The sequence below is a fragment of the Terrapene carolina genome, unplaced genomic scaffold (genome assembly GCF_002925995.2).
Source record: "Terrapene carolina triunguis isolate 2854851 unplaced genomic scaffold, T_m_triunguis-2.0 Scaffold275, whole genome shotgun sequence".
Taxonomy (NCBI): Eukaryota; Metazoa; Chordata; order Testudines; family Emydidae; genus Terrapene; species Terrapene triunguis.
Window position 1 is genome coordinate 896,269 of NW_020664626.1, and position 22,907 is coordinate 919,175.

Here is a 22,907-nt window from a genome sequence, read left to right on the forward strand (position 1 = left end):
GAGCTATTCAGTCATGCATAAACATGGCGATTGTACTTAAAGGAAACCTGGATGTTTTTGTGCTAATGACCTGGCATATATAGTTCTTAGTGCAGACCATTTGTGGGGGATGGTAGTGAAGGAATTGGTTGAGTAATGAAATTATTTGATAACATTAAATTCTGAAAATCTTCATTGTGGGAGTTATGCTGTGTCATCAAGACACTGAATCTTTTTAAAGTAGTTAATCCCAGAGGTGGTGTACAAATGTCCCCTAGGATCAGAAAACAGGATATAAAATATATAAAAATTTGGGTTTTTTTTAAGTGTAATTCTGATTAAGTGCTGATGTAGCCCTCAGTGATGTGAAGAAAGTGCATAATCACATAAAATTCAGGGCCTGCAGTCAATTAATTGCTTTTCTTCCTGCATAGTGTGAGAAAATGCTGTTGAAACTCAGATCCTGTCTACAGTAGGAAAGTGACCCACAGTAGTTCAGATTTCAGTAATGGATCTTCTCAGTCCCCTTGTCCTCTCTGCGCATCACCAACACAAATTGGCTTAAACTAGATTGGAAGAATATAAAAAAAGGTTGTTCGGGCTTATCTGTGCTTGCATCCAAACAATTTTCCTCCCCAGTCGAGGAGAGTATATTCCACAGCTGAAATCTTTTTGTAATCTATGGTTCGCTTCCTTGTATAGACAAGGTCTTACTAATGCAGGTGACCAAACTTGGAAACTGGGGTCTTGGTTAACTGGTTAATTTTTAAGGGAACCTCAATACCCAACTCAGCAACATGCTTGCTCTGACTCACTTGACTCTTCGTGTGTTAGATCTTGTGGATGGATGGAGGCACTTTTGCTGAGGGGAGGTCAGACATTTACTTACATGTGGTTAATTATAGCTGTGTTTTAAGTTCTGGTATAAACTAGAAAATTTTTGTGCTTTTGTTAGGATGTGGGTGGAAGTCATCACAAAGTTTCTATTTCTCCTGTCGTCCATGTCCGGGGACTCTGTGAATCAGTCGTAGAAGCGGACCTTGTGGAGGCTCTTGAAAAATTTGGAACCATATGGTATGTTGACAGTAGTAAAGTCATGTTTCTGGTGGCTCAAGGCAGGTTAGGAGCTTTGGTGGTAAGATTGCTTTTGAGAACAAAGCTAAATGATCTGCTAGACTTGTAATGACATCCCTAATCTCAAAATGGCCATTTTTATCAATAATTAAGTCGGTAGCACAGGAATACTGAACTTCCTGGCAATGTCTCTAACTGCAGGCATGGTACTTTCTATACACAAGATGGCTAATCAAATAAAGTCTCGTTATTGTACATTCAACGCTGCATGTCTGCAGTCAGACTTTCAATAGTTAACAATAAGAATAGTTATGCTAGAGTTATAGGTTTCTCGCACTCTGATACTGTGTCAAAGCTTTTATCTCTTTTTGCTATTTTCACTTGACCATCCATGACCTTTTACTAGCTACAGTTTAAAAACATTTGTTTTGGAAGTAAAATCTTCAGCTAGTTATAGTTCTAGCAGGGCTAGTATATATCATTCATATCAGCTAGTTGTGAACATTACAAGCTTTAGTAGACTAATATTTAACTCTTTATATTCTGAAAACACTACTTGTTGCTTATCTAACTTACTGATAAATTGTTTAACTTTTTTGTACAAATGTACTTTATAATTATAGTTACATGACTTGATTTAGGAAATGGAATGAAAGTTACTAATTTATGAAGGGAGACCAGATGTCTTACACTAGGGAATTTTTTTTAAATCAACATTGTTCCATTTATGACAAGCAATCTTAAGAAAAAGCATATCAGGAGAACTTATTCTGTGTTTTTCTACTGACCAGCTATGTCATGATGATGCCATTTAAACGCCAGGCTTTGGTGGAATTTGAAAACATAGAAAGTGCCAAGAAGTGTGTGACATTTGCAGCAGATGAGCCAGTGTATATTGCTGGACAACAAGCTTTTTTCAACTATTCTACAAGCAAAAGGATCACTCGGCCAGGGAACACGGATGATCCATCAGGTGGAAACAAAGTTCTCCTATTATCAATTCAAAATCCTCTCTACCCAATTACAGTGGTATGTTTCTTTAAATTTTTTTTAAAAACCTTTCAACTTCACTTCCAGAGTAGACCCCTTATTGTTATAATTATGTATTATGGGTATCCATTTAAGCTGTTTAATATGCAGTCAGTTTTGGTGTATTTTTTGTTACAACAGTGAATTCAAGTTAAGCACGTACATATCAGACTTCTCCAGAGATGCAACCAGTACTTAGGATGCATCCATTTGTATGAAGGTACAGTTTATAAGACCCTGTGTTATATATCCAAAACATTGGTTATGCTATTAATATTCTATCAGAGCAAGTTATTATGAGCAGAAAACAATCCAACAGAACTCTCTCAATCACAAATATTCCAAACGGCTTAAAAGCTGAATGGCATTCCCCTTGTTATAGCAATACGTTTGGAATGTCTTTCAGAAAGTATGTAGCAACTTATAATATTTCAAAATCCTGGCCACTGAACCCTTCAGACATTGCATAACACCTTTGAAGCAAGTTGGGATGAGCACAGCTATTATGCAATATCGTTGAAGACTTCTGTTTTGTCAGCTGTACACTTAACCCTAGCAGGCAATCTACTAAAACCATAAGAAAGGCCACACTGGGTCAGATCAATGGTCCATCTAGCCCAGTATCCTGTCTTCTGACAGTGGCCAATGCCAGGTGCTTCAGAAGCAATCATCGAGTGATCCATCGATGATTACTAAAACTTAACTTAAAAGTTACAACTACTTGGACACATATCAGACATTTATATTCAAGTGTATTCTAAAAAACTCCCACTTTCTCTTTATTCCCATTACAGGGCATGAGAACCTGGAGTCTTGACCATGGGTGTTATCTCACTATTTAACTGGCTTATTTTCTAGCTATCAGTTGATTAGAAACCAAGGCAATAGATTGTCTGGGTTTTGTGATGTCACAATTTGTCATTGCATAAAACATCCCTCTTTACTTTTGATACTTTGACATGTTGCATATTGCATTGGCCTGGGTACAGCTTCTCATGCAAAGAGTAGTGGAAATACAAGACCCCCTCTTACTTGTATTTTTCCCCTTTCTGGAGATGAAATTCAAGTCCTTTTCATCATTCATCACTACTATCAAAGGTTGGGGCTGAAAATGGGGCTTTTATAAATTATGAGTTAAACTTTGAATGCCATGTGCTATAGCACTACAAAAACATAATTCTTGCAGTCAAAGGCTTTCTCTGCATTCAGTGATAGGACAGGAGCGCCACCTGCAAATACTTCGGTTTGGGTGAATACATTTATGATTAGTATTATCATAGTGCCTAGGAGCCCTGTTCATAGACCAGGACCCCAGACCCATCGTGCTAAGTGCTGTACAAACACAGAACAAAAATATGGTCCATGTCCCAGGAGCTTACGATCCAAGTATAAAACAAGAGACTACAGAGGAGGGAGTACAAGGAAACAGTGAATCTGTATTAATCAGCATGATGGGCAGAGGACTCAACACACCAACAGCCTAGCCATGGTCAAGGTTTTTATGGGCATCACAGCAGAGGAGAGTTTTGTAGGAGGATAATGAGTTAATTTTGCAGGTGTTTGTAGGGAGCTCCTCCTGGATGTTAGGGGCAGCATGAGAGAAAGCATGAAGATGCTTGTTTGAAAATTTAACAAGAGGGGCCGATCAGTAATGGAAGTTGACATCTTGACAGCAGATGAGAGATGATAGGGTAGGGATAGACTGTAGAGGGCCTTGAAAGTAAAGGCAAAGCAGCTTATGTTTGATGTGATAGGGAAGAAGGATCCAGTGGAGGGATCTGAAGAGGGATGGCACAATCAAAACAATGGCTAGGAAAATCTTTGCAGCAGTATTCTGAATAGATGTCAAAAGGGCTAGGTTGCATTTGTCAAGGCCAGAGATGAGGTTACAGCTGTCAAGATGAGAGTTTTAGCTGTGCGAATTGATAAGTAAGGCCTTATTTTAGAGATGAAATGTATAAAGAATTGGCATGAATGAGACACAGACTGGATGTGAGGACCTAGAGAGAAGTCTGTGTTGAACATGAGGCACAGGTTATAGGCCTGAGTGGCAGGCCGGGATGGTGGTGGTGTCCACAGTGATTGAGAAAGGAGGTAGTGGGGAGGGCATTTGGGGGTGGGATTAGGAGCTCAGTATTAGCCATGTTAAGTTTAAACTGATGTCTGAGTCTCCATTAGGAGGTATTAGAAAGGCAGGCTGAGATGAAATTGTAGGCCATAGTTTGCTCACCCCGGCATAGAGAGAAAGGAGTTCTCCTTTTGTGGCCTGAGCTATCTCCTGGAGTGAAACCTAATACTTGTGTGAATGCTTCCTTTAGTGAGTCTTAAACTTTTTGTATTGGCGAACCCTTTCACACAGCATGCCTCTGAGTGTGACACCCCCCCATCCCCCTTATAAATTAAAAACAGGGATTTTTAATTTAATTTAAGCTTAATTTAATTTAACGTGGGCATGGGGCTGACAGCTCATGACCTCCACCTAATAACCTCGTGACGCCCTTTGGGTTCGCAACCCCCAGTTTGAGAACCCCTGGTTAAGAGGTTATGTACTTTAGAAATTGAAAACAGACAATCTTCCTTTGAGGGAGTTGACTGTTCTTGATTGTGATACAGCAACATAAGGAAAAATCATCATCTTTTAAGGTTAACATTTCTTAATATACATATAAAGTAGCTATAATTTGATAAATAACTGGGTTTATCCTTCTTTGAGATGTAAATGCTGATACGGTGAAATTTACTCCATGAACACATGCATATACCTTGAAGTCCTGTAGAACACTTGTGAATCTTCATAAAAATGTCATACTTGAAATGTCTCTCTAAAATAGCTTTTCTTCTTCATTTATAGGATGTCTTGTATACTGTGTGCAACCCTGTTGGGAAAGTGCAACGTATTGTTATATTCAAGAGAAATGGAATACAAGCAATGGTTGAATATCCTTTTATTAATACTGATATTTGTATGTTCTCAGCTGCAGATGAGACTTAAGCATGCATATATCAGTAAGATTTTACATTAATCTTGAGCTCTACAAATTTGAGAATTAGTAGATTCAAGATGCTTTGTCATTTCCAGTGTATGCAGCAGATAAATCTGCACCAAAATATTGCCACTTTTAAATCACATCTTTGTTCATTGTTTTTATATGCTGGGCTAAAAGTAACCCCTAAGATGAATGTTATAGGCTAATCATTTTTGTGCATTTGGGAGCACATTGTGTAAAGTCAGTTTCATGGTTTTCCCCATTAAAAAGATGCTGCAAACTGAATGGTCTGTTGTGCTGGGTGCTGCTGAATCTAGACCGTCTGGCACAGCAGACCACTGAATACAGGGATCGAGGAGGGAGGGGGACACCCTGACATAAGCCATCCTCTAGATCTCTGCAGGCATTTTGTATGCTCTTGTGCTAGTCTCCAGAGAACTAAAATCTCAAAATATGTAAAGAATATGATTTTTTTTTTCCATGTATTGAGCCTAGCATGTTGAAGGGACACTTGTCTTGCAGGCTGTCGTCTCCACCACTGGGCAATGAAGTTAAAGCAAATTTCTCTTTAATCTCAGGCCACAAATACAGCGTCTGTTGTCAAAAATGTCCATTTGGGGTCTCTTGCTTGTCCATCTACAAACACAATGTTTGACTAACAAATCCAAACACAAGAAGTCTCTCTCAAACTTCTTTTCCCTGGTTCAGTGGTAGAATTTTTCTTGGAAGTGGCAGACTACTCAAATCTTTCCCTTTTTATATCCTCAGTTCCTTCCATGCTAGGGTGATAGAGTTCATGTCTGTCCAGACCCAACCTTCCAGGCCTCGTTTTAGTAGTACTAAGGGGAGATACCAACTCCAGCCGCCTTGTTCATGGGTTTAGTTTGAACCTTGTCCTTGCTTACCATGGCACAGTCATTCACAATATTTGTCGGTAATGTGCTGCATCCACATACTCTGATTAGTGTGTAGTAAGCCTTAAGTTTTAGGCTTGCCTACACAAACATTTAGTTTGCAGCAAGCTGGGGTGTGAATCTACTCTGCAGTAGCCTGTCACAGACTGCTTGTCTGTGTGAACCCTGCTGACGTGCATTAACAAACTGTTAAGGTGCATAAGCAGGGTCCACAAGGGACAGTTGGTGTGTGGCAGGGTAGATTCACACCTAGCTTGCCATAAATTACATGTTCATGAACACAAGCTCTTAGAACAGGGGTGGGCAAACTATGGCCCACGGGCCATATCCGGCCCATCAGGGCTTTGGATCCGGCCCGCGGGATTGCCAGCCCCGCACCACTCCCAGAAGCAGCTGGCACCACAGCCCCGGGGGGGGGGGGGGGGGGGGGGGGGCCCCCGGCCCCCCCCCCCCCCCGCGGCCCGGGGGCCCCCCACCCCCGGGGGGGGGGGGGGGGGGGGCAGAGGGCTCCGCACGCTGCCCTCGCTTGCAGGCCCCCTGCAGTTCCCATTGGCCGGGAACGGGGAACCACGGCCAGTGGGAGCTTCGGGGGAGGTACCTGCAGGCAAGGGCAGCATGCGGAGCCCTCTGCCCCCCACCCCAGGGTTCCACAGGGACATGGTGCCGGCCACTTCCGGGAGCGGCGTGGGGCCAGGGCAGACAGGGAGCTTGCCTTAGCCCGCTGCCACCCCAGAGCCACTCCAGGTAAGTGACGCCGGGTCAGAGCCCACATCCCAAACCCCTCCTGCACCCCAAACCCCTGCCCTGAGCCCCGTCCTGCACCCCGCGCCCTTCCTGCACCCCAACCCCTTGCCCTGAGCCCCTTTCTGCACACCGCGCTCACTCCCGCATCCCTGCCCCAGCCTTACATTCATGGCCCTGCATGCAATTTCCCCACCAAGATGTGACCCTCGGGCCAAAAATGTGCCCACCCCTGTCTTAGAATATCAGCTGAAATGTCCACTTCCATTTTCACTCAGTTGTAGGGTGTCCACCATTTAGAAGTTGGATAAGCTCTCAGCACGGAGAGACCTGTGTGAATAAACTAAAGCTTTCAGTGAACCTGCATAGGCTGTAAGCAGAATGAGTCTATTCTTAATTCATGAAACCGCTCAACCTGGGCTGCATACACTTCAAAGGCAGGTACCATATGGTTCAGGCTGCAGCTGAGAACTTGAATTGCCAGTGCTTTTCAGCAGTTTTAAACTAGTGTGTCTGTTTAGATCTCTCATTTATTCCTAACAAAGTAACTGTAGGTTGCTCTAAAATGTCTTGGATTGCTTCATTATTTTGGAGGGGGGAAAACACATCTTTACTTAAAAACAAAAAAATCCTTAACAAGATTTATGTTTGAATCAGTTCTCTGTGCTCAGAAGGCTAAAGCAGCACTCAATGGAGCAGATATATATGCAGGATGCTGTACACTAAAAATCGAATATGCAAGGGTAATGCTCAGATCTTCTCTATTAACTATTTTACTGATGAAGTGCATAAGTTCAAGACTTACCCTGTGTTTAAATTTTAACAGCCAACTCGACTTAATGTCATTAGAAACGACAATGATAGTTGGGACTACACTAAACCGTATCTGGGCAGACGAGGTAGGTTTTTTTATATGTTATAGCTGTAAGTGTTTGACTATGCTAATGACACTACTTTATACATGGTTAGCTTGTGTAATGCAATAGTCATTTCAAACAAGCCGTTGCTGATGAAGGCTGTCTTGCAAAGGCCAACACGTAATCCAGGAAAAAAGTAACATTGAACATTAGTGCCCCCTACTGGTGTACAATGAGCTATTTAGTTCAACAAGGAGCCCATACATGCAAGCATGTTCGCAGTACAAGGACTTGCATTTCTCCAAGCAGCTCTCACTCTTTGGAGGAGAGGAAACTGATACAGACTATTCCTTACAAACTACAAACTTGCACACTGCTTCTCTATGGAAAGGACTTTTTCCCCTATGTTGGACAAGGCATTAAGAAGGATAGAGGACTCCAGCAGGCTGACTCTACACTTCATCATGCACTACATCGGCATCAGCAAAAAGCCCTCTGAAAAAACTCAGACTTGCAATTCACCTTGTCTGCATACTACATGCACCACCACCACAAGTTTTTAAAGGAGGACACTTAAAGTACTTCAGATTTGCATGGGATGAATACCATGATAGACTGTACCCATTCTGTTCAAGTTTTTATGTATATTGGTCTTATTTCCCTTAATTACAATTGCAACATTTAAGAACTTCCATAAAATGGTAAATCCCAAATTTCTTGTTGATCTCATCTACATTGTTGTAATACTCTTATTTTATTCCTTGCTGTATTTAAGACAACTGCAGTCAGTCTTTACAGTGTAAATTGTCTCATAGTAAGTAAACTGAAGGATTTATCTGTAGTTAACTGGGATTAATAATACAATATTAAACAAGCTCCCTCAGGCATATTAAATTTAAGTATTTGAAGCAAGGAGGTGCACACATGGTGCATGTGTAACTTGTCTCTTCGGTTCTTAACTGTGAAAACTAGTCAGAGCTTACCGCTTTATAGTGAAAATATGACTAAAAATGTAAAAGACAAAATGCTGTGTAGCCTGACTTCTGTAAAGTATTTAAAGTATTCTCTTTTTGTAACTGTTCAGTGACTTGTATACAATAATAGTTTTTCTATAATGTAATCTTTAGAAATCTAGGAGTGCATAACTTGGAGGTGGAAACATAACATGTCTAACCAAGGTAGAGTATCTTCAAAGTCTTAAATATGAAAGCAAGGGCTTTGACTTCTCTCTGATGAGATGCACTCTCAAACTTACATTTTTGTAGAAATGTTGGGTGTTATCAGTAGTGGTTTGGCTTGTAAAACTGTTGTATAATTAAAAATGCAGGTTTTGGATTTTCAAAATGAAGTTCTTGTAAAAGGTTAACAAGGGAGCTACAGTATTGGTTGATGATAGAATCTAAATATTTGAACCATAATTCAGAAACTCACTCTTAAGTAGTCAGGAAGTATTAAAGAAAATTAAAACTGAAAAAAAATGTTTAGAAACTGACAGCAAAGAAACTGCAGGAATGAAAAAACCTGAAAGATTAAGTGGTTTGTCAGTTTCTTAACCATTGCAATTTATATTACAGCTGCTTTTATGGCATCTAGTCTCAAATTTGACAACCTTTATTTCATGTAATTATGTTACAAACAGATATGACTGTATGGACCAGGGGTTCCTTCAGCAAATGAAGCAGTGGGAGATGAGAAGCTTCTCGCCAGCATAACTCGGGCCTAAAAAATGCACAGATCTGTTTTTCACTCTTTTTTTTTCATTTTTTTTTTTTAGTTCAGTTGCTTGAATATCTTTGTCATCTACATATTGACACTACATCCCTTCACACCATGTAAGAGGAAAGGGAATTAGATCTGTACTATCCAGCTGTCCCTTTGTAGTGGTGTTTTTCTCTTTCTGTTGCACACATCCCTTGATCCAGAAAGTAATCTATAGGGGAGTACACAAATAGGTGAACTCTACCTCCCTGAGCCAGTTTTTATCCAGTGAAGCAGGCATATAGAGCAGTTACTGCCCAATTGTCCCAGCAGTTCCTCTCCATACTTCATGTAACATGCCAACTGTTCCACAGGCACTCTTCAGGCCATTCCTCTTCCTGAAGTTCTGATGGTGCTACGTGATCTTTGAACTTGCTGTACTCAGACTGCAAGATTCTAGCTTCAGCAAACAAGATCTTATCCCCAGGGAACTTCATTCTGAGGCTTGGCTTGCCACTGTGTACTCCACAGCAGTAAAAGTTCTCCAGAGACATCGCATTTATTTCTTGGTTCCCTTGTAGGCTGAGGTACCCCCAGTCTCTTCTGAAATTCTCAGAAGACCTAGACTCTCTTGTTTCAAAACTAGCTTCTTTCATTTCAGCTTCTTATTTAGGTTAATCTAAACAGCAGTTGCGCACCGTTGTTGAAATCCTGGTCCATGAGAGTTTTGCCACTGTTTTCAGTGGAGACAGGATTCCATCTCATGTCTGTCCGTTTTAGGGTACAGAGGACACATTTTCCTGCTTCTGTTCTTAAGAATGAACTATTTTTTGTCCTGTTGTATGTGGAGATATTCTTTTTTTTTTTTTTTTTTTTTCTTCCTCTAAGAGCATTCTCCACTTATGCAGGCTTTCTAAAGAATACCTGCAAATATGAGGGGAATATATTCTTGGATTGCATGTATGCTGTCATCAGGTGACTGATTGAGGAGAGATGTCTTTTCCTTCTGGCCAACAGGGGATTGACCCCTTTCACGTTTGCCATTTACTATGAGACCAGTGCTGCATAGGCATTCCCTCTATTAAAGATAGAGCTCTTTAACAGCTAGCCACTGTACCAGTTAACCTGCGTAGGTCCAAGAGAATAGAACCCCAGGCTGGGATTTTACACCTAACTTTTCATCTCTGCTCTCTGAAAGAGGTCTTATGTCAAAGGGGCTTTCTATAGGCCAAAGAGTGCTGTGGGAGCATTCCTCATCCTCTCTTGATTTTTATTGACAAGGTAATCATCTAGCTAGGAACCTATCCTCAACATCTTAGGTGGAAATCACACAATTTCTCATCTCCCTTTGTATGCTGTCATGGAGGTTAAGCTCAGCAGTTCAAATTACTTGGGGAAAACTCTTACTGTAGTGGGCCGGAGAGTCAATTTCCATTCAGTCATATTTAAATAGAATGATAATTACAGCAAACTTAAACATTTCACCACATCTTTGAATATGGCACTTCAAGAAGTGGTTTATTAACAAAACACAGTGAGAAATGTTCTTTAAAATTAACTGCTGCTTACCAAAAGAGTACTTGGGAGGTCACATTTTTCCAGTACGCAGCAGTCACTAATTAGCAATGACCCTTTTGAAAATGGTGCACTGCTTCCATCCAGTAATGTTGACCCCTTGCTTAACTTTAGATTGTTATATGAAACAGGTTTGCTCAAAGGACTGTCCGTTGTTGAAGTGCATTATTCTGATATTTTACAGCAATTGAAATATAACCTGTGATGCAGCATGAATAATGCAGTAATGTACAATCCTTTCAGCACTCCCAGTAGGTGTTCATGTAAATATAGTGTACACATATGTAATGCTCTCTGTTTACTGATTGTGAAACCATGTAATACAGGTTGTTGTTGGCTTATGCTGAAACTTCTTGAAAGAAGCCCACTTTGAAAATGTGTTGCTGTTGAAGCTAATAGTAGGATTCAGGTACTGTTTTTCAAAAGTACTGTATTTAAAACTTGTTTTAAGACATGCATAGGTAAATCCTACTCTAAAATGTTACCTATAGTATTGTGTGATGTTGCTTTAGGAAAATTTTCAAGTATTCCCATAAATTTAAAGTGTCTGTACCTTCTTTTTGCCAAAAAAAATATCTCAATTTAAGTGGAATTTGTTATGCAGACAACCTCTTCTTAATTTTGGTGTCCTCTGACGACAGCTTGTGTTTAAAAACTGATTTGAATGGGTAATTTTTTAAGTTAACCATGAATCAAATTACTTTTTTCCCCTTATTAGATGAAACTAATATCTTAATTTGAGAATTAGTGTGTACGTGTCTGTTTGTTAAAACTGCTTTTTTTCCTGTATATTAGACAGAGGGAAGGGCCGCCAGAGGCAAGCCATTCTGGGAGAACACCCTTCATCATTTAGACATGATGGCTATGGTAAGTTACATGGGGTGGCAGGTGGTTCGTGGCTTCTAGTTTTTTGTATGGTGGAATTACAGATATTTATAGGTTACAGGGTTCTCAAGCTTCATGGCACCGTGACCCCCTTCTGACAAAAATTACTTCACGACCCCAGGAGGGGGGACCAAAGCCTGAGCCTGCCCAAGCCCTGCTGCCCCGGGTGTGGGGCCCAAGCCCCACCACTCTGGGCAGGGGGGGGCCAAAGCTGAAGCTCAAGGGCTTCAGCCCCAGGCAGGGGCCTGTAACCTGAGCCCGCTGCCCAGGGCTGAAGCCCTCTGGCTTTGGCTTCGGCCCTGGGCAGTGGGGTTCGGGCTTCAGCCCCAGGCCCCAACAAGTCTAAGTCAGCCCTGGCGACCCCTTTCAAAGGGGGTCCTGACCCACAGTTTGAGAACCACTGGCACTGAAGTATGATCTACATAATTTTAGACTTCTCTAAGCTTCTGCAGTTTGTCAGTATTGCTGTTGCATAGGTGCCAATGTCAATTCATGATGCTTGTGATATGATGAAACCTGTAGTGTTTTGCACCTGGAACCCTTCTTTTAGGGAAAAGGTTTTTTTTTTGTTCACAGTTCAAATTTATCCCCTTGGACAATATCCTCTGTAAGTTGCCACCATGCTAGACAGTGACAAGGGGATAATATCTGCACCAAGATTTTTTTTCTAGACAGCGCAGTACAACTTAATAACTGATATCTATATACAGTGTTTGTTACCTGAAATAGTTTCAGGGAAATCTTTGGAGCTTTTTGAGACTTGCATTCAAAGCTACTAGTTGCAGTTTTTGTTTTCCTTCTAATTATCCATCTTGTCATTGTTTGTCTGCAATTGGTAGTATGTCATTAATACCTGGGGGGAAGAGCTTTGGAATTATTGCTATCGCTGTTACAAAGTTCAGTCAGCAAGTGACCTCAGTTCCATTAGGGCATCTAGTATTCTGTACCCCAACATATGCAGTCCATCTTCATCATCTTTAGTGGTCTGAAGGCGGAAATCTTGATAGAATTTCTGAAATGTTACGTAAGTCTCACATGCAAGTTAAGTTTTTATTTATTTTTTGGTTATCTTAATCCCCAGAAGTCAGTGCATTTTGTCTTAATTAATTAATTAATGGAGATATCCCAGCTGCTAGAACTGGAAGGGACCTTGAAAGGTCATCGAGTCCAGCCCCCTGCCTTCACTAGCAGGACCAAGTACTGATTTTGCCCCAGATCCCTAAGTGGTCCCCTCAAGGATTGAACTCACAACCCTGGGTTTAGCAGGCCAATGCTCAAACCACTGAGCTATCCCTCCGCAGATGTCTTGTACAGTACAATACAGGTTAACTTTCTAACTTATTTTCTCCCAGCGACCTTCAAGTCTTGCATTCCCATTACTTCCATTTGCTCTTCACTGTTAGGGTGAGAAAAGAAGGGACACAAACATGCCCACCCAATTTAGCTGAGTCCCCATTCTCCTCTCAAAGAAAAATTTCCCACCCTTGGAAAACACAGTCCTCTTTCTGCTAAGTTCATATGCGATTTTTGGACATTTTGCTCCTCTGGTTGCTGCTCTCAGTGGGCCAGACTGCAGGGTAGGCTCCTTGTATCATATCTCCTGCCTGGGAGAAAACTAAACTGTTCAGACTCAGGCCATATCTGCGCTACAAACGTTTATAAAGCCACCCTAGAATATCACTTGTGTGCATGCAAACTTGGCTCCTTGCGTTGGCACTGCACTTACTCACCAGGAGTGCTTGTGACATTGCACAGTGCAATGCACCATGGGTTGGTATCCCATTGTGCAGCTCGCCACCTCCAGTGCACTGTCTTTGGGAACTTTTGGCAATGCATGGTGGGGCAGAAACAAGTTAGCAGGCGTGACTGGGAGCAAGGGGTCAACTTTCCAGCATGCAACTTTGTCATGATGTCATCTATGTCCCTGATTTTTCACGCCTTTTTAAAAATTCCCACGAATCTGTGTGGCCTTCCTCGCTGTCCACCATCTCTGACAGAAGCATGGAGCCTGCACAGCGCAGCACTTTATCGTCATGAACACTGTAAGCATAGGATGCACAATTCTCTGGTATTTGCAGAGTCACAAGAAGGAACTGAATCAGCAGGGAACAGGCCAATTTCACAGAGGACAAGTTGCCGTGAGACATAGCTAGCAAGAACCAGTTCACGGAGCAGCTGCAGATGATGGAGTGCCACTTCTGGGCCCAAGAAAAAAGCACTGACTGGTGGGATCACATCTTAATGCAGGTTTGGGATGATGAGCAGTGGCTGCAGACCTTTCGGATGCGCAAAAGCCGTATTCCTAGATCTGTGTGCTTAGACTGCCCCAGCCCCTCCAGCACAAGGACACCACCGTGAGAGCTGCGCTGACAGTGGAGAAGCAAGTGGCAATTGGACTGTGGAAACTTACAATGTTGGATTGATACCAGTCAGTGGGAAGTCATTTTGGAGTTGAAAAATCCACTGTGGGGGCCATTGTCAGGGAAGTCTGCAGGGCCATTAATTGTCTTCTGCTACGCAGGACTGCGACTCTTGGCAATGCGCCGCACATAGCGGATGGATTTGCAGCAACGGGCTCCCAAACTTCAGTGGAGTGATATGAGGCATACACATCCCTGTTTTGGCACCAGTCTACCCTGCTACAGAGTACATCAATAAAAAAGGCTACTTCTGTATGGTTATGCAAGCATTGGTGGATCACTGGAGACGTTCCAGCCAACATTGTCGTCAGTGGTAAGGGAAGGTGCATGACACACATCTTTAAGAACACAGGACTGTTCAGAAAGCAATGTCAGGGACATTCTTTCCTGACTGGCAGATTACCATTGACAATACTGAAATGCAATTAACAATCCTGGGAGACCCAGCCTACCAGTTCCTCACCTGGCTCATGAAGCTGTATACCGGCCACTTTAACAGCACCAAGGAAAGATTCAACTACCAGCTCAGCAGGTGCAGAATGACAGTTGAATGTGCTTTTGGTAGACTGAAAGAACTCTGGCATCCTTACTCACAAGATTGGCCCTCCGTGAGAAAAATATCCCAGTGGTCATAACTGCCTGTTGTGTCCTGCATAATATCTGTGAAGCAAAGGGGGAAAAGTTGCTGCTGGGGTGGAGTGCAGAGGTGGAGCAGCTGTCTGCTGAGTTTGAATAGCTAGACACAAGGGCTATTAGAAGAGCTCAATGCAAAGATGTACAGCTAGGGAGGCTTTGAAAGAGCACTTTAACAGTGAACCACAGTACTGTGTGTTGGTGTAGTGTGATCTGCCTGCCCCTGCTGTTGTGGAGCCTGTTAGGCATTGTGTGGTGTCTGGTGTACCTCTAGGAATATAACATTGTCAATGCACCTATTAATTTTGTGGTGTTTGCTATACATTATGATTATTACACTGTTTGTCACTGAGCCTCTGAGTTGTCTCACACTACAGTAACCCTTGGTGCTTTCAATGCCACCAGCCATTCTGGAGCATGTGTGTGAAGTAATGGAGGAATTATTTTCCAAACACTAGAATTGTACAGAGTAATGAAAACACTGCAAAAGAAATTCTGTGCAAGTTAAAAGCAAATACATATTAAAAAATCATAAATTTATGGAACAGAGCTTAAGAAGGGGAAAGAACATTCATGTCTATTTTAGCTACAAGTACAGCAACCGTGGCTGTCCCATGTCAGTAAATGTGAAGCTGTGGTTGTCCTTAATGTCCCCTGGTATGGAGTGGTAAGAGGTAGGGATGTGGCCTCTGATGCCATGTGGGATGCTAGCGGAGGGGAGGCATGTGTGTAGTGAGGTGCTATAATGCAGTTTTCCATGGACTGCAAAGGGAGGTGAGCCCATGACTGTTGAACCTGTAGGTCCACAAGAGTCTGCAGCATCTGTGTTTTGCTGCTGGAGAAGCCCCATTACGTCCTGGTGCATCTCCCTCTCCTTTTCCTGCTTGGACTCCTGGGCCTTTCTCCTGCCTGCTATTTCCATCTCCCTACAGACTGCACCATTCACCCTCCAGGCCCTCTGCTCACTGATGCAGGACTGGCTTGCAGGATCTTACTGAACATGTCATCCCAAGTCATCATCTTTCTCCTCCTTATCTGGCTCAGGCATTCCACAGATGTGGAGGGGGAACCCCTTAAGGCTGCAAGGCAGCAGCTACAGATTAAGCACACAGAGGTACCATTGTCAGTAGTCACAATGGAAAGTGAAAGTTAAGATTCAGAATTCCCTTCCTTTACTCCCCTGAAGTTTTGAACAAGACATGCTGATTGATGCTTGTGCATGGCACCACTCTTAGCCCCAGCCCTGGTGTGTAAGGCCTGCCAGGAGCAAGGGAAATGAGGGACTTGCTTAGTTGCATGAAACTGAGTATAGGGCCATGGGAGTGGCACCATTTCCGCAGGTGGTGGTGGTTTTTGCTGATATCTCCTGAGGGTGACAAAGGAACCGAGAGCACAGCTGCCAGGGCCGGCTCCAGGCACCAGCTTACCAAGCAGGTGCTTGTGGCAGCCACTGCGGGATGGGGCGGCACGTCCAGCTGTTCGGCGGCAATTCGGCGGACGGTCCCTCACTCCTGCTCGGAGCGAAGGACTTGCCGCCGCAGATCGCGATCGCGGCTTTTTTTGTTTTGTTTTTGTTTTGTTTGGCTGCTTGGGGCGGCCAAAACCCTGGAGCCGGCCCTGACAGCTGCTGCTTGGGTCCCGAAGCATTGCCCATATGCCGCTAGCCTGTTTACCACATCTGTGCCTGCCGAAGTTATCCCCAACTGGCGCAGGGAAGTATCCTACTGCAGAGGAAGAAATAAGGCCGCTATCCCTAGAAACCTTTGGGAGAGGATTGCAGAGTACCTCCATGAAAGTTTCATCGAGATCTGTCAGGAGGATTCAAGGGCCATCCCTGTGTGCATAAACAAACTGTTCCGCATGACATCTCACCACCCTGCCCCCCACCTTTCCCCAGCCTAACTGTACAGGGGAATGAAAAGCAGATACCAACTCTGCGTTTTGTACTGCTACCTCTTCTAGTACAAGTAGGTTAATGAAAAGTCAGTAGTTGTCCTGTTGAGTTGGGGGATGCTGTAAGTACATCAGTGTAATGGGAAATATATTTACACACTTACCCGAGAGTCCATCCCTTGCATCAAGGTCATCCATGCTCAACTGACTGGACTGCGGGGGAGTCCCAAACAGGTCCTGGCTTGCAGCATAGCTGAACCCACCAGTCCGCTACCTCCTTGTCCTGGCTGTGATTCAGGCTCCTCAGATGTATCCACAGTGGTCTGTGGGGTGGTAGTGGGGTCTCCGCCAAGTATGGTATCCAGCTCTCTGTAAAAGTGGCAGGTCTGCGGCTCGACGCCAATCAACTGTTGGTCTCCCTGGCCTTCTGATATGCCTGTCTCAGTTCCTTTGCTTTCATGCAGTACTGCTGCTAGTCAGTGTTCTATCCCTTCTCTTGCAATCCCTGGGCAATCTGCTTAGCAATGTCCACATTTCTGTGGTCTGTAGCTGTGCCTGCATAGCTTCTCCTCACAGGCCCAGAAGATTTAATATCTCCTGTGTATTCCAGCCAGGTGTGTCTGGAGCCAGCATGGTCAGCTGGGCAGTTGCACACAACAGTGGAGAGCAGCTAAGTGTGCCTAGCCAACTGGACAATCAGGAGTTTGCAGGGCTTCAAAGCGGGTGGGGAGAGCTTCTGGTCTCCATGATACCTGGGCATTGGAGTTCACAATTATGACCAGAGTGGTCAGTGTTGGACATTGCAGGACAGCTGCTGGAGGACTGTTAGGGTCGACCTAGGTAACACAGTGCCTATACTCGTGCTACATTGACCTCAGTACATCAACCACAGCTCACCTCTGCTCGAGGAGGTGGTATTACTGTGTCACCATAATGGGGTCCCTACATAAGTGGGAGATAAATTTAAGCATAGACACATGCACAACTAGGTTGATGTAAGCTGCCTTCCGTCAACCTCACTTTGTAGGGCAGACCAGGCCTCGGAATAATGGAGACCTCCCTAGCACCCTAAAGGAAACACTGTTATTAAAGTCCCTACAAGCTAAACTGTGAATGAAAATGATTCACTGAAATACTTCAAGCACCTTTTTATAAGTGTTTTGTGTCAGTTCAGTAAAATGTGACCATTAAAACATTGATTTATGCAGTTTAGCCCACTGTGAAATTTGTCACATTGCTTCATGAAAAATGAGGCTTTATCTATAGTGAAAAACAAGGCAGCCTTCATTTGTATTAATGTAGAGCCTTAAATATGCATGTTGCTTATAAGTTAGAGAACTGTTTGAAGAAAGACTCTCTTTCCCTGCCTTCCAAATCTACCCCCTTACCCCCCCCCCCAAAAAAAAATTGAGTGCTCTGCCTCTGAACTATTCCAATCTTGCCTGGCCTCAAGCTAGAATTTCAAACTTTGATTTCCCTTTGTGGAGGCATGAAGCTCTGCCAGTAGCCTATTAAATTGGCCAGACAACTTATTTAAGAGAACCTAACCTTTTCTTGTGGGGATTTTTGTGTGCTGTGTTGGGAGGGGTGTGTTAAATGGGTCCGTAGTGGTAGAGGGGAACTACCTATTATGGTTCTGATGCTGCAGTTTATGGTGGGCTGTTGTGCCTGCATCCAGCAAATTTCAGCATCAGGGCCTACATGAGATGCAGTTGCTGGATTCAAAATATCAGGCTTGTCCTCTAAAGGGCAAACACATTAACAAGTAACCTTTAAGAGTACAATAGCCAAAATTCTTATTAAAATATTCTTTTCAGTTTGTGCACTTGACATCAGTTCTGCTGTTCCACTGATTTGTCAGCAGGGGAGAAACTAACTGAACATCAAAACTACTTAAACATTGAGGAAGAGCCCTTGAGGGTGGAGAGGAGGAAAATAAACTGCATGATCTGAATCTTTTTCTAGCGAGAAAAAGGAATTAAATTAGTAAATTACAAAGAATTCTTAGTGGATAGTGTCCCTTTACATCAAGTATTTGTATAGTGGAGAATTAATACCCTGTAAGTAAACGAGGGTTATGCTGAGTAGTGTTTAACCTGGTCTCTGTCATTTCTGTAGGATCACATGGTCCTTTGTTACCCTTACCAAGCCGGTACCGAATGGGATCTCGGGACACTCCAGAGCTTGTTGCTTACCCACTACCCCAGGCTTCCTCCTCTTACATGCATGGTGGAAACCCTTCTGGCTCAGTTGTCATGGTTAGTGGGTTGCATCAGCTAAAGATGAACTGTTCGAGGGTCTTCAACCTGTTCTGCTTGTACGGAAATATTGAAAAGGTAAAACATATTTTATTATGAACTTGGAAGCTGCTACTAAACCCAACTCAGTCTATCTAATGTTGGAATTTAAGGGCTGCGAACAGCTTATTTTCTAGACATAGAGTTATTGATACCAGGGAAAACTTTGTTGGCACGTAACAACTTTCCAGAAGAACTTGCAAAATTCTTACAGTAGAGGTTTCCTTTGAACTGCATTATCACTTATTCCTGAACTATTTTAGGTAAAATTTATGAAGACTATTCCAGGCACAGCATTGGTAGAAATGGGTGATGAGTATGCTGTAGAAAGAGCTGTCACACATCTCAACAATGTCAAGTTATTTGGGAAGAGGCTTAATGTCTGGTAAATATGCAATTTATTACTGGCAGTTCACTTTCAGGTGTGCTTTGACTGCAAAATCTCAGCCCCCTATTGCTACAACAACTGGCTGACTCTTCACAAAAAATTTCAAATAATTCAGTTGGAATAAGAATCTAAGGTGGTAAATAACAGTTACAAAATGGGGCATCAGAAAGGTTGTTGGATATTCAAGCTGTAAATCTGTAAGATATAAACCAGATGTACATGCACTATGCAATTTTTAACACTACAACACACACCTTGGTAAACATACTTGACTTAACATACAAAGACAGTAGCTAACTTTGACAGTCATTTAATGAAATATTTTTATTGCCATATCTGTGAACCCTTCTCCAAGCATTAAACAAGGGAATCAATACTTTTTTCACATTGCTGCAAGTGCATGTCATCTGTTCTTCTTGCCTTGAGACTCCTTATGTTAAAAGTATGATTATGAACAGTGTCAGTCGGAATGGGGGGGTGTTTCTCAACTATGTATCTTTAAATCTCAGTGTGTCCAAGCAGCACTCGGTAGTTCCCAGTCAAATATTTGAGCTGGAGGATGGTACAAGTAGTTACAAGGATTTTGCTATGAGCAAGAATAACCGCTTCACCAGTGCTGGCCAAGCATCCAAGAATATAATCCAGCCACCCTCTTGCGTGCTACATTATTATAATGTACCCCTGTGTGTGACTGAAGAAACCTTCGTAAAGGTAGGAAATCAAAACTATGGTAGCGTACATTGGTATTGGGAATTACACAGTCTTTCCCTATGCTTTGAATAAGAAATAGTTGTGGTAACTGAATGGTAACAATACTGATGTTTAAGCTGGAGCCCATTAAATGCTATATATGAACAGAGGCCCCTGTATTTTTGCAGTGCTTAGCATTGCTCCCTTTATGGAAAATCTATCCAGTTGAGCTGTGAAAAGATCTTTGTACTCCTGTCTCCTGAACCTGGAAATATGGCAGCTTTAACAAACAAAATGTGAGCCGCAAGAGCCAGAAATGGAGATGTTAGTGCATGGTTGTTTGAAGGGTAGGGTGGGGGAAAAGGAGAAGGTGGAGAAGATAAAACATGACTGTAGGTTACAAGGGATGGCTGAGAAGTTAACTAGGGATTTCCTAGTTCTTTTTAATGGTTGCTCAGTCATTTCTTCTCTCTCCATACCTCAAAGCTACCTCCATGCTTCATGTGGGTAATTGTGCAAATATTTAGCCATGATATAAATGGTTTAAAGTATTTATATTGGTGGTTTTGTTTAAAATTTTGACTACCTTCTTGTGCCTCAAATAGGCTTGGCAAGCCAGTCAATTGACCTGTCAATAATGTCAATTGAGCACCTGTTTGACTATGGTTAAATATTTCAGTAGGAACGCCCTGATGTACGTGGTGGCCTGCCTTTTTGATTGCATCATGGTGCCATCTGTTAGCAAGCTTATCTAAATGTCTTGATCACGCACTTTATTGCATGCTAATGCCACCTGTTTGGGGGGAAAAGGTGAACTGACTGAAAGTTAAGCATCTTGATTGGCTGGAATCTTCTAGAACAAACTGTGTGTGTGTGTGTGTGTGTGTGTGTGTGTGTGTGTGTACATACACAAATATTGGTCAAATAGTGTGTGTCTGTCTGTCTTTCTTTCTTGCTTTGTATACCTGGCCACCAGTGTACATGCTGGTGGACAGAGCACATTAAATAAGTTTAGACCTGGTCCCTGTCCCGAAGAGCTTACAATCTAACCTGACTAGACGAGCATACAGAAATTAACTCTGAAGGGAATGATGGGGGAAGAGGAGGGTTCAGTCATTAGACCTCTTCCCAATACAGAAGATTTAATTTCATTTTTTTCTTTTGTAACTATTCATTTTTAAATGTTAATTTAACATTTGCTAGAAAGGTAATTATTTCAGTTTACAGAACTTCATTTCATTGGGTTTCACGTTTTTCTGAGTTCAAATAATTCAGTTAAATACTCTTTTATTGTAATTAGACATAAGTATCTAAAGGCTAAGCCTATTGAAGACCATAAAGTCTCTTTTATTACTATAGTTATTGTTCTAATAAATTAGTGCTTTAAAATATTTGACCATTTTTGACAATATTTAACCTGTTATTTTTGGACAGGTCAAATGCCCAACCCTAGCTTCTATCCAACTTAATGAATATTTTATTATATTCTGGTAGTGCACGGAAGCCCCAATCAGGATTGGCCCCATTGTGCTTGTTACAGTACAAATACAAAGAGCACATCTACACTGGAATAAAAGACCCATAGCATGGCTGCAGCTGGCCTGGATCAGTTGACTCGGGCTTGCGGGGCTAAAAATGTCTAGTATAGACATTTTTAGCCCCACAGCCCGAGCCCCATGAGCCCAAGTCAGCTGACCTGGGCCAGCCACAGATATTTAATTTCTGTGTAGACGTACCCAGAGAGTTTACAATCTAAGCATGTTATAATTCTCCTGAATAACTTGTCTTGAAAATTACTGGAAATTCTCTCTAAGCTGAATGTTTTTTGTTTTGGGTGCCTGTCCTCCCAGATAGTCAGCAGGTAGCATTTTGTGTTGGGAAATGATTATTTTCCCAAGTTTCTCACACATCTTTTACAGCAGAAGAGACCTTAATTTTTTCCCTTCAGTGTGTTCCACTTAAAATGCAGAGAATACTGCCCTAAATAAAATTACTGGTAAACTCTCATTTGTCAAATACAAGAGTTTCTAAACTAAGTGTCATTAGTCACTTTTTCAGTATTTGGGAATAGGCATTTTAATCTTAACCTTGGTCATATTTTCATCTCTTCTTTTATTCCTGTGGCAGTTGTGTGATGACCATGAAGTTCTCACTTTCATCAAATATAAAGTGTTTGATCCAAAACGTAAGTATTTGTTTTTTAGATCAAGTTCATGTTTTAAAATTGTTCTGGGAGCAAGAAGGTCTGATTCTCTTGTTCTACCAGCTTCTGCCAAAACGCTCTCTGGTCTGCTGGAATGGGAATGCAAGACAGATGCAGTGGAGGCCCTCACTGTACTTAATCACTACCAGATAAGAGTCCCAAGTAAGTCATTCTAGTTAAGACTTTTTAAAATAAATTGCTGTTTAAAAAATGTATTTCTCTCTGATTTCCCCAACCCCCCGTTCATATTCTATCTTTTCTATAAGAAGTATCTCAGATGCAAATAATTCTGTGAAATCTGCAGCTTGAAAAAATAAAGATGTCCTTTGTGATTTTCCTTCATTATGTGCTCCAGTGACAAGGTTCCTAACATGTATTCCTGTGCTGAGAGCTTTCTCAATAATGGGTGCCAAGATTTCAGTTGACTACAGGAATGCTGACAAAAATGGAAGTCCTTTAGAGTCTTGCTGCAGAACTCAAAATATCTGTATAGGGATGGAACATGCTCAAAGCAACGAAGAGTCCTGTGGCACCTTAAAGACTAACAGATGTATTGGAGCATAAGCTTTCGTGGGTGAATGCCCACTTCGTCAGACGCATGTGTCTGACAAAGTGGGCATTCACCCACAAAAGCTTATGCTCCA

At 42.3% G+C, this 22,907-nt stretch overlaps 1 protein-coding gene across 1 annotated transcript in view; it reads left to right on the top strand.

Moving 5' to 3' along the window:
* Positions 1-23: 23 nt before the first annotated feature.
* The window catches only part of HNRNPLL (heterogeneous nuclear ribonucleoprotein L like), a 27,926-nt gene continuing 5,042 nt past the window's right edge, over positions 24-22,907 (top strand). The window contains exons 1-12 of the mRNA XM_026657722.1: positions 24-32; positions 935-1,053; positions 1,845-2,082; positions 4,934-5,019; positions 7,371-7,467; positions 7,551-7,623; positions 11,650-11,721; positions 18,804-19,021; positions 19,246-19,367; positions 19,880-20,081; positions 22,188-22,245; positions 22,327-22,425. Of these exons, the coding sequence (XP_026513507.1) occupies positions 24-32; positions 935-1,053; positions 1,845-2,082; positions 4,934-5,019; positions 7,371-7,467; positions 7,551-7,623; positions 11,650-11,721; positions 18,804-19,021; positions 19,246-19,367; positions 19,880-20,081; positions 22,188-22,245; positions 22,327-22,425 (1,393 nt within the window). The remainder of the gene's footprint in view (positions 33-934; positions 1,054-1,844; positions 2,083-4,933; positions 5,020-7,370; positions 7,468-7,550; positions 7,624-11,649; positions 11,722-18,803; positions 19,022-19,245; positions 19,368-19,879; positions 20,082-22,187; positions 22,246-22,326; positions 22,426-22,907) is intronic.